Source organism: Nuphar pumila, chromosome 15 (assembly GCF_984573655.1).
Source record: "Nuphar pumila chromosome 15, dmNupPumi1.hap1.1, whole genome shotgun sequence".
In the NCBI taxonomy this organism is placed as follows: domain Eukaryota; kingdom Viridiplantae; phylum Streptophyta; class Magnoliopsida; order Nymphaeales; family Nymphaeaceae; genus Nuphar; species Nuphar pumila.
This window is the reverse complement of record NC_143263.1, coordinates 15,398,602-15,411,092: the sequence shown is the minus strand read 5'-3', so window position 1 is coordinate 15,411,092 and position 12,491 is coordinate 15,398,602. Positions and strand designations below refer to the sequence as shown.

The following is a 12,491-nucleotide window of genomic DNA, read 5'->3' as shown; positions in this document are numbered from 1 at the left end:
GGGTCTAAAGGATCCATCTGAATCCAATTCTTAGTTTAGGTTTTTATTTGAGTTTTAATTTTTATTTGGATCTTTTCTAATGTAATGGATCCATCTCAAATCCAATTTAGAATTAGGGGTTTTTGTTATTCCCTGTAAATGCTTGTTATAGGTAGGGATGACAGTGGACCGGGGGAAAGCGGGGCCCCGCCTCACCCCGTTTGGACTGGGGATGAAGGGTATGAAACGGGGATGGAGGCGGGGATGAAGGTTAAAATCCATCCCCGTTCCGGGATGGAGGTACCCTTTTCCCCGCCCCGTCCCGTCCCCGCCACGATCCCCGCCCTGCCCCGTCCCTGCCACTTTTCCCTGCCCCGCCCCGCCTCATCCCCGTTTGAACCGGGGATGGAGGACATGAAACGGGGATGAAGGCGGGGGTGGAGGTTAAAATCCATCGCCGCCAGGGATGGAGGTTCTAATCTTGAGGCGGGGCGGGGGTGGAGACCTTATCCCCCGCCCCGCCCCGCCCCACTGTCATCCCTAGTTATAGGGACTGTGGTAGCAGACTTGATGTAATTCTTCAGAAAACCTTTCTCTTTCTATTTTCCCTATTTCATGTTACCCTTTTGCTATTGTTATTTTTCTTCAATTAATTGAATTTCCTGTTTCATAGAGTAATTGTAGTATAGTTTTGCGAATCCGGTGACGAAAATTTGCATTAGATACCCACTAAGTTGAATGCTACAGAATTCACAAAGCGAACGAACTAAATACAAGGAAGACAAAAGAACTAGTTAAAAATCATCGCGAAGAAAGCCGAGGGGAAACAACAACTGAATGATCCTTTCTGCATCATTGAAATGGGAAAAGAAATAGCGAGCGAGGTAATGAATACCAATTTCCTCCTGCTGCAGATTGTTTGGGAGCTACTTTCGACACGGGAGGCATGCGATGATTGGTCAGAACTCCCCTGAACGAACCAACTACCATCTTCCTTCTCACTTCATCCTGAATTTATGGAAACACCAATGCGGAAAAAACGGAAAGGGAACTTGGAAAAGAAAAAATGGGGATCTCTGAGCGCATGGGTACCTTAGCAGAGACACGAGGAGCAGAGAAAGCGAAGTTCCTACACCCACCACCAACACGTATTCTAGCGGAGACCTTGTGAAGAGAAGAAAACGAAAGATTGGAGAAGAATGGTGTGTGACGAAATGCTAAATGGAAATCGAAGAGATTATAACGAAAGAAGATGAGAAAGGACTCACGGGAAAGGTCGGCGAAGGGCGGAAGACGCTGGTGAGGGAAGAGGAGGCAGCCATTGCCATTACATTTCCTTCTTCTTCTTCTTCTCTTCTAAATTATCAGCGGATACCATCTTCGACGACTCTACTTTCGTCGCTCCGATAAGATAGTGGAAGAGGGAAAAACCAGGCGGGCTTCCACCTGACAGAGAGAGAGCGCAACGCTACAACGTTGGCCTAGAGGGGAGGATAGCGGCAAAGGTTAAAAAAATGGCAGTCAGTTTTTCTCAAGAAATTACGAAAAAAAATTTTAATTCACTCGTTTTTATTGGAAAGATGTCGGTAGGTTTATAAATTACGGTGTTTATAGAAGATGATTTGAGATTAAAAATGTATTAAAAAAGTTCATTTTTTGTGGATTAAAAACATAAATAATAATATAAAATTGTAATTTTTCATTTAAACAAAATACCGTGATTTTTTTCCAAAACTTAAAGCAGCGGGCAGAATAACACGATAGCTACGCAATATTTTCCAAAGGTGAGAAGATATTTGCCACTATTGATGGGGTACGAGGGAGGCAGACCCAACATTTTTAATAAATACTTAAAACTATTTAACGAGGCTTAGCTTCATGTTTCACTGACAAGAACTTAGTTTTGCCTACGAGAGTTTTTTATACGAGTTCTGAAAAAAAAAGTTTTTCCCTTTTTGTGTAGCATAAGAAAAATAAAGTGGGAAAATATGAAAAAATGAGAAAGAAGAGAAAGAGGGTGGTGGTGACGGTGGTAGGTGGTGGTCGTGAGATGGGTGATGGGAGTGTAAAAATAAATTTTCTCTTGGTAGGAAACATTCCCCCATTACCCCCCATGGAGGAATGCTTCCTATCAAAAAGTGTTTTTTTTAGAAAAACTTTCTCAAGGAAAAAGTCTTTTTTGTTTGGAAGGGTCAAAAAATCTATATGGATTTTTCATTTTGCATCACTTTTCCTACATCTTTTTCTCTTTCAAACGTGCCCATAGTTTAGCAACAAGTGCACCTTCCAACGTTTTTTAAGCCCAAATTAACTCATTTTTAATCAGCCTATTTAAAAATGAGTTTTTAAAAAAAATCAAAAAACAGAAAATCAAAATTGATTAAAGCTAAGGCCCCATTTGAATCCTACTATAAGAAACTAGGTTTTGTATCTGTTTGGGGTGACACAAAGTCTAGTTTATGAAAAAATTATGAAACCCGGTTTTTTCACTGGATTTGCCACAAGATATGTGGCACGCATATTATCACACCACAAAATAAGAGATTTTTCTTGAAGAATCCCCAATGCTTTGAGTAAAGCTTTCAACCACATCAATTTTGACTTTGCTCTTACAAGCGCCTTGTATTCTACCTAAATCTATGATCTGGCAACTGTGTGTTGCTTGTTTGAGCCCTGTGAAATAATATTTGTACCCACCTGTTGGTATATTTTCAATCATAAAACACCCCACCCAATCAGCATCAAAGTACCATGCAAGTAACTTCATTTTTATTTTCCTAATAAATAGAGATGAGTCAGCTTTGGACTCAACAAATCTAATTTCAATTAAATAAGATTCGAGCCTTTCGAACCAAACTCTTGGAGTTTGTTTTAGACCATTAAAAGTTTGATCCAATTTACACACATGATGTGAAAATTGTTTATCTTCAAAATCAAGGGGGTTGTATTATGAAAAAAAATCTTTTCAAAACCCATGCAAGAATGCATTATTCACATCTAATTGATGTATTTTTCTTATTACTACTGACTGTTATGAAAAGCACTATATAGATGGTGGTAGGCTTAACTGCCGGAATAAACATCTCAAAGTAGAACACCTTCTTATTGACTATATCCCTTTGTAACAAGTCTCACTTTATAGCAAGCTATAGAACAACCAGCATTTCTCTTAATACGGTAAATATACTTTTACTCAACCAAACTTTGAGACTCATTCAGAGAAACTAAGGTCCAAGTTTGGTTTTTAAACAGGGCCTTCATCTTTTCTTTCATGGATTGAACTCACTTTGTCTCTTATTGGGCTTGGTAAAAGTTATTGGTTTCCTCGTCGTAGCAAAGCTCACTAAGTAGACATTCAGGTATAGGATACTTAACGACTATGTAGGACTTAGGTTTTCAGGCACCATATCGTGATCTAGTGATCATAGGATGTTGTGAGGATAGGTCAACAACTAAGTTGATATGATCATGTGAATGAACAAGTTCAGTAGACCTAATTTCATGATTATTTGGCAACGTTTCTTGAATGGGACTAGGCACATCATTATCTTCTTCATTGATCACTGGTCCATTGGTGGTCTGAACTTCTTCACTATGATCGACTTAAGAACTCGGTTCAGCATGAATAATAGGTACAGTTTCAGGACTAGGCATGGACAAGGAGACGGTTGAAGTGGTGTTCAATAATGGTTTTGGACGTTGATTACCGCCCGGTAAGATACGTCTTCAAAAGTCACTGGTTCTTTGGATCTAGCATATATAAACTTGCTTTAATTGAACAAAACATGTCTTGAAATGAACACTTTTTGAGAAACGGTTTCATTACACAAGAACCCTTTATGTGATGATCCATATCTAATAAAAATGCAAGGCTTAGAGTTAGGGTCCACCAGACAACAAACACATCCAAAATTTTCAAAATAATCATAACTTGGTTTTCTTTTAAGCAACTCAAATGGAGATTTATTTTTCAAATTTTAACTCGACACCCGATTGATAATATGCACTGCTGTTTTAAAAGCATTTGCTCAAAATCTCATCTTCATGGAAGCATACTTAGTCTATAATCAACCATATGACAATATTTTTTTTCAACTACATAGTTTTTTGGTGGTGTATATGGACAAGACAATTGATCATGCAAATATTTTTACATTGTATTCATATTATTTTATGCATGATTCATAGAAAAATTGCATTGAAAAACTCGTTTTTATCGTTAGTTTTGAGAAACCGCATTGAAATTGAAGTTATCATAAAATTATTAATTTCAAAGCTTGCCATGTATTTTTCAATGTTTTATTTAATTTAAGAGTTTTTAATTTGTAGTTTAATTAGATTAGGAGAGTAGTTACTAATTTTAATTAGTTTGCAGAAAACCTCTTTTGAAAAACACGTTTTTGAGGAAGACCTGTTTTAGAATTTTTTAAAATATTTTGGACTTTCATAGAAAATATGTTTTTAACCTAATATTTTTATACATAGAATTTTTTCAACCATGGAGGTTGTTTTTCCAGCCCTGTGGCCTGCACACCTCTTTCTCCCCTCTCTGCCTCCCTTTCTTCCTTTCTTATCCTTTTTCGATACCTCTTTTTTCTTGCTTCTTATGCTTTTCAATCTTTCTTCTAAACTCGGTCGTCATCGGTTCCTCGCATCCCCTTTGTCAGAGAAAGAGCGGAGTTTGTTTGATTGCAGTGGGAAAGGCCATCTTCTTCTTCTCAACCCATCCGTCAGAATCAGATCATACGGTTTGCTTCTTCTTCCCCGTTTCACCGTAATTTTAGTTTTTGCATCTCATGAATCATGTCATTGCATCATTTGCATATTTAGTTTAGATTAGTTTTGGAATTAGCATTTAAAAAAGAAAAAAATATATATCTTGCTTAATCTAGTTTAGCCATTTTCTTGATTTGTGCATAGAATAACACTAATTTAGGCAAATCGGTAGTTTTAACATAGTGCCTTCGTATCTTTTCTTGATTTTCAATTAGTTTTAGGTTAGATCTAGGGTAGAGTTAATTTGCATCACATTTTGAATATTCACCATTTCATAGATTACTTAAATGGAATTTTTCTTTTCTATCTCATTTAGCTTCTTGCATAGTTTTTCTGATTTTTTTTTTGACATCAAGTCGATCTGAATTTTGGTGTTTACATTCAATTCTGAGTTAGTTATTTACTGATTCAATATCTGATACTAAGCTTTCATTAGAATATTAGATTAGTTTTTCTTTAGTTAGTCAATTCACTTACTAGATTAGGAAAATCGGTAACATAAAGAGTGGTGTTTCTTTTTATTATGTTAGTTAGTCGGTTCAGCCAAACAACGTAGTTTCTTGATTTTTGTCATCTCTCCTTAGTTAAACAATATTTTGGTATTTTTTTTTAGCTGGTAACTTATTGCTTAGATTAAAATTAGAATAATTGTGGTAACTGAATGGTGCATCACTTCAAATAATAGGTTTTCTTTAATGCGTATAGCTTAGGTTAACGTCTTGGTTATAGGTTAAATTTAGATTTTCAGATGTGATAGTTTTGTTATTATTCATGTTAAGATTCTTTAGTTTTTACTTTAATCATATTTTTAGAGTTAAGTTTTTGGTTGAATGGTAATACCTGAACCGTGTGGTCTTCTTTTGTGCATTTTTAGATTAAGTAGAGTAGGTTAAGAATTATATTATTTCATAGTTTGGCAGTTAGCTTAATCTTGAATGTCGTACAGCTTGTTCCATTATGTGTCATTTGGCTGTTAGTTAGTTTTTCTTCTTGCATTTAGTTTAATAACTAGTCTTAATTGATTTTGGTTAGTCAATTAGCATTGTTTGTTAGTTAATTTTCTTGCTTTAGTTCTTGTTAATTTTTATTAACTTGTTGATGCTAGATTAATTAATTAGTTAGGCAGTCATATTCAGCTGATTGCTTTCTTGATCTTTAGGTTTAATTAGTTTCTTGATTTCTTGAATTAGTTAATCATTAGTTTGTTACAGTTTACTTCTTGATAGTTAGTTAGTATGTTTTGCTATTTTGTCATTTAGTGTTTAGTTTATTACAAGTTAGTTCATAGTTAGTTACATGTTATTAGTTATTTCATGTTAGTTTAATTCATATTTTTGTGATTTTTAGCTGAAACTAACATTAAATTTCTGTGAGTTTTTTGTGTTTTGTTCTATGTTTCGTTTTGTGATTCTTGCAGGAAAGCGTTTAGACGTGCGGTGAGCTCTCAAATCTACCCCTGAAGAGCCCTCTGAGGTCCCTAAAAGGTCCCCTCAAAAGGTCATTCAGGCCCTCAAAAGGACCACAAAGTGACGTGCAAATAAGAAAAGCAAAAGCTCAAAGGAGGAACTAAAGACTCGAAGCACTAAAGACTTTTCTCTTCTTTTTAGATTGGGTTTTATTTTATTTCATTAATTGGGTTTGTAATAAGGCCACTATTATTTTATTTATTTCAGTCCTCCGCAGATGGTCGCACTCTCTTAGTTATTTATTCAATTAATTCTTTTTATTTATGCCAATAAAGAATAGTTAAATGTTTGCTTGAATATAAAGTATTTTCCCGTTAACTGAAACCACCACTCGTGCGAGCTGGTTTTTATATATTTTGGTGTCTGGCTTTCACACTTGTTTTTATTGAAAATATTGTTTTAAAAATCTATTTCATAAAATTTGCACCAATAACCACCTCTTAATCTCATTTTTGTTAAGAAAATTTATAAAATTGCTAATAACAAACTGTCCACCAGCATCACTATGAAAAAATTTTATTTGATGTTCAAGTTGCTTTTCGACAATGGATTTAAAAATTTTAGAACATTTTTGTGCATCATATTTTCTAACCAATGGGAACAACCAATAAAATCATGAGTAGTTGTAACGCCCCAAAATTTAATCCAAATTTACAAGGAATATTATTTTTTAAAATAAAGAGCAAAAATAATCAATTGTAGTTGTAAAAATCTTGGGAAACTATAGGTAAGCGCATCTTGAATCAAATTACTAAAATAAAACCATTCCATCAAGTTTTCAACAATTATTACATTAAACATTTCTAAATTTAATAAGAAAATTAAATTAAATAAAAGTGGATTCTAGATCGACAAGGAAGAGGTGAACACCACGACTCCAGTCCTAGCATATCGCAATAACTTTGAATCATTCTTTCTGACTAGTAAAATGGTAATATCGTAGGTCAAAATCTACAAGCCTTAGTAGAAAATCTCTTTTCAAGGCACATAAGTAAAGTGTCAGTACATAAGAGTGTGATGGAGTTTAAACAAACCAGTAATACATTAGATTTCAAACGAACAACATTTAACACAGGCATAACAACAATCATTTTCATTCATGTAAATATTGTCATATGTAGAAAGTAAAATGGTGTAGTAATAGTCATGTTTCACTTGATTAACCATTTGCAGGTACACACCGTTTGAATATGTCAATACAGATGAGATCCACTGGGAGTCTATGATTCTTTGAGTGGTTTAATACCTCAGTTGACTATCTGAATCACACTCTAAAAGGGGCGGTATAATGACCGAGAGATAACCCCTAAAGGTCGAGATAACATGATGCATCCGACTTTTGTATAAGTTTTAAGACATACCCGCCTAGGATTTAATTTTGGTAGTCCGGGTCCCCTAACTTTGTGAGCGAAGAACCATCGAGTCATTGTTGCTAGTAGCATGATAAAGAACATTGTATGTTTTAACAATAATAGCAGATAAAGTTTGTATCATCTACCCTTTCCAAGGTAGCCCGACACTGGATGAGTATCCAAAACTTTTTAATTTGATTTATTTAAACTCATTGTACCTGCCTCTATTGGGAAACTCAAGGTTTTGAGATCCCAAGTACCACACTAGGGTGTGCAGAACACATGTTTGGAAGGCGATAGAGTAGACTATCCCAAAAGAGTTAGTCAGGTAACCAAAAATTTTATTTAGTATGTTAACAACACCCATCCAGTAAGCTCGTGGTGCATTCAAACCAATGTGTGTCAGATACAAGCCTTAGTACATTAAAACAGGCCATGCATTATTATTTTATGTTGTGTAGATGCAACTAATATGATTTTATGTCTTGGTTGTACCCATGGTACCCCACAGATCAGTGTTGACCGCCAGCCTAGTTTGGGTCCAACCACACAAGTGCACTCAAAGTCGCGATTGTTATAAGGATTGCATTACACACATAAAAGGTCATAAATGCTTGTGTGGTAGTGTGATGGTTCTTGTGAAACCTCAAGCTTATTTTTGAACCTTAAACAATTTTTGAAACATTCGCAAATGAATTAAACATCACATTTCTTATAATATATGTTCTGAAAAACCCTTCAAGGACCTAACAGCCATACAACTGTGTCTGCGAAGGCAACACAAAGCCACGACTGGGGTCATTGTAACCCCAGCCGACCCTGCTTAGCAAGGCACGAGATGCCCTGTTACGCACAGTGGCAGTATATCACTAGCAGCCTATGGCAGCAGGCTGGGGCCTAATAGACGCCAGTTTGCTGCACCTTGGTGATGACAACAACAGCGATATCAGCAGGGTGCATCATCCTCTATCGTGCACGTTGTGCCAGGTCTAGGGCTAGTTGACCTGTGTCACTCAGTTCACACTGAGCCACGGCGGGTCAAGTTGGATCAGGCCATGTCAGACCAACCAAGATGGTCGGGTCTAACTAAGTGTGTGTGTGTGTGTGTGTGTGTGCACATCAAAAATATGTGAACAATAAAATTTTGTATGCACTTCTTCAATTTCTAAGAGGATAAGAATGCATCTATTTTTTTGACATGATGCTTAGAAACAAGAAAATTGAAACCTTACGAGCAGAATGTACGTGCTCTACTTCCCAACACATATATTTTTAATATTTGAATACCCTACAAGTGTCGTAGGATTAGAGTGTACTTAATACATTGTTGATTCCACTATGAAAGGAGGATCGACAACCATATCAAAGTGTGGTCCAGCATGGTCCTACATGCTGGCCCGATACACGCGTACAGTTGACAAGAGTTCCTACCTTGGTGTACGAAAAGCAAGTGAATCCGGTTCTAGTCGTGTAATCAAATCCGAACACACCCACCGAGGTCTAATAATGAAGTTCTTCTTCTGAGTTGGTCGGCATAGGGAAGAGATGAATAGAGGACGAGAGAGAGAGTTCCAAAACCGTTGGATAGGGAGGGTTTGAGAGAAGAGAGGGAGTTATAGAAAGAGAGAGAGGAAATGGGAGGGAGGGGCATCACCCTCTTTCCTTTATGGTCTCCTACTCACACAAGGCAAGCCTTTTTTTATTTCTTTCCTATCCTTTTTTTCACTTATTTTATGGTATATATATTTTATCATTATCTTTCTTTATTTTTTTAAATCTTAATATAGATAGAGAGAGAGAAAAAAAGGTTGATCATCTCTTTGAAGGCAAGTGGGTCCCAAGGGAGGGCGACCCACACTTGCTTTAATTACCACACTTCATTCTCTTTTTTGTCATACTTGGGAATACATTAGGTAAGTGTTTTATCCTAATCTAGGTTTTTTAGGAAATTTATGATTCTACCATATATATATATATATATATATATATATATATATATATATATATATATATATATATATTGAAGATTTAATTTATTTAACAAAGCCGGTGTGTCCCACAAGGGAGGCGAGTCACCCAACCCCTCCATGTTCTATATACATGTATATATATATTATTTATTCGTATTTTTCTTAGGATTTGAAATCCTCATCCTTCCTATTTGGATCAGGATTCAAATTTGATCTATTCGATTAGATTTGAGACCACTCCATATCCAGTCTTAGGTTGAATTTTGGATTCTCCTGAAATTCAAACCCATGTACTAGATTCAATTACTATCAGTACAAGATCCCGAACATACCCAAGATCCAGATTCAATCTTCGATCTACGCACCCTTTTAAACACGGGGTTCGAATATCAAGTTTTAAATTCCTTGAACCCTTAACCTCACTTGATCCAATGATTTAATTATAATAACGATATTCCAAAATTCTACATAACTTTATAATTAAAATTTTTAAAAATTCCAAAAAGAAGATAGTATCTATATCCCTCTCTTGACAAACATGGGGCTGGTTCCTATAAACCTGCATGGATTAATTCTTATGGTTTGGATACAACAAACCCAGCTATATCAAAAGGTAACTTATGCATTTTTTCCACCAAACAACTAGAATAGACTATAAAATCGTGACTATCGTCAATAAACAGTCTTATTTCTTGCTAAAAAATTAAGAGCCTTGAGTAATATCCAAGCCGGTCTCAGTTAAAACGAAACCTTTCTTTATTCCCATATTTGTTGTCAGTCCTTAATATTTATTCTTTTGATCTGTCGACCATAGTCAAAGACCTCCTCTACTTGACTCTCTTAGAAGAATTTTCCATGTCTGCAAGTCATTCACAACAAAACCATTAGCAAAGAACTCAAATTTGCACTTATTATCATTGGGTGAGCTTTGCAACAAATAGGAGATTCTTTCTTAATTTTTGAATGTGCAAGACATTCTTAACAAAAATTCATTGTTGCTTGAGCTAAGAAATATGTTACTTGATTTAGTAACTTTCATATTTGCACCACTGTCAATGGTTACGCAGTCTTTGCCAACATATCCTTGTTGGCGTATCCTTCAAAATTAAAACCGGAATGCTAATTACATACTGGTAGATGCCAAGGTCGGTGCAATGAGCAGGTGCTCGGCGTTCTACTTAGCCTATCGACGCCCACGATGAGCCTAAGCCTTCAAGTCGATGGTGTGCAGGACCCTGAATCCAAATGAGAATTACGAGGACACAGGCTATAGTCTTTCGCTCCTCTCATCATGCAGCCAAGCTAGCCCCATATTTATTGTGTGTGTGTGTGTGTGTGGGGGGGGGGGGGTACAGAATGTGAACCCCTTCACATTCTCGTAACCTCTACCCTACTAAATCCCACTAATTGCCCACTAACAGCACACTAACCTCTCATTAGTGTCAAAAAGGACAAGAAACAAAAGACCTATGAAATTATTTCCATGTCCCCTACCTTTTTGAGAAACGAAAGCAGCAGATGTGGATTCTAATCGTTGAAGTTGTTTGGGGCACAACAATTCTGTTTTTTTCTCTTGATTAATCAACACGTCATAAATCTCAGAGAAAACCAGGAACTTCTTGAGAGTTGGGATAACATTAATGAAACTCTCAGAGTCTATTCCTGAGATAAATCTCAAAGAAAACCAAAAGTATCGCCAACTACAAAATATAAATCTCAGAGAAAACCAGTACAATTCCAGAAATATTTCTCAAGTAAGAAGGATAAACTTCTATACACGGGCATCATGACAAGGAAAGGAGGTGAGCTTTCTATTATCAATACTTCTGATTTTCCTTCTAGATATATCTTCTGTGAAGGATCCAAAAGCTAAGCTGGACTTTATTCTTGATCTTGGACTTGGATCTTGAACTATGCGGGACTTTGGATCACCGGTCTCAATAAAAACTATTGGGTTGGGTGCCATCCCTGTTAAAGGGCAACAACTTATGTAAGGCCATGTGACCACAAGGTGACTGTTGAGGGGTCATTCCAACCGTCACAACGTTCAAATTCAAGAGATGTATCTCTTGAGGGGATGAAGGGATTTCTCTGAGGGGTGTGGCCCAAAATTAGAACTCCTCACAACTATAAATGCAGTGAAAAGGGCATGATGAATATACAAGAAATCATATAAAAAATTCACAGAAAGAAACAGTTGCAGTTACTAAAAGCATTCAACAATGTGAAAGGGTTGAGAGTGTGGACTCCCTGGTGATTTCGAGCATAACAACGATATCTTCACCTGCTGCAATTCTGCATTCCAGCATATAGGTCCCAACATTGGTATTCAAGTAGGTTCGATAGATCCCTGATGGTGCCAGAATCAGTCTATGCATGCGGACGTGTTGACACAGAAATCAAACACCGATGACGGCAGTGACTCATCGTCAGAAAAATATGCATAAAGAAAAAAATCAAAATAAGAGGTCAGTTTTTATTTTTATGATTTAGAAAAATCGACAAACCTAGCGTTCTCGATTTGCGTAAAATAAAATATAAGAAAACAAGAAGATGGTTTGGCCCTCTTCAATTTTTTATTTTTTTCGAAAAGAGAGAAGGAAAACCACCACCGGTGGTGATCAGACACCGGCGGTAGCCTGGTCGTACTAACCCTCTCTTTCTATGCACCAGACCATCCAATTTTTTATGGTCGCAGTGCCGAAAAGGAAAAAAAAAGCTGCCCCCTCACTAGAGAGCGCCTGCAGCGACAGAGGGCAGGGACTGAAAATAAAATAAAAATTTGTGAGAGAAAGAGGGTTTGACTCCCTTTTTCCTCTCTTCCGTTTTTGAGGGGTTCAAACCGAAAGGAAAATGCCTAAAGGGGCGTCGGTTGAACCCATTAAAAAAAATAATCATAAAAATGAAAACAAAGGCTTAAAACCGCTCACCTTTTTCTGATCGGAGGT

The 12,491-nt window shown here is 36.5% G+C and overlaps 1 protein-coding gene across 2 annotated transcripts in view; it reads right to left on the bottom strand.

The window, feature by feature from the left end:
• The window catches only part of LOC149814610 (Tetratricopeptide repeat (TPR)-like superfamily protein), a 91,508-nt gene extending 90,046 nt beyond the window's left edge, over positions 1-1,462 (bottom strand). For both annotated transcript variants that reach the window (XM_089988545.1, XM_089988546.1), the window contains exons 1-3: positions 1,248-1,462; positions 1,072-1,143; positions 875-987 (exon numbers count right to left, since the gene is read on the bottom strand). In XM_089988545.1, the coding sequence (XP_089844671.1) occupies positions 875-987; positions 1,072-1,143; positions 1,248-1,307 (245 nt within the window). In that variant the 5' untranslated portion in view covers positions 1,308-1,462. The remainder of the gene's footprint in view (positions 1-874; positions 988-1,071; positions 1,144-1,247) is intronic.
• Positions 1,463-12,491: the final 11,029 nt, after the last annotated feature.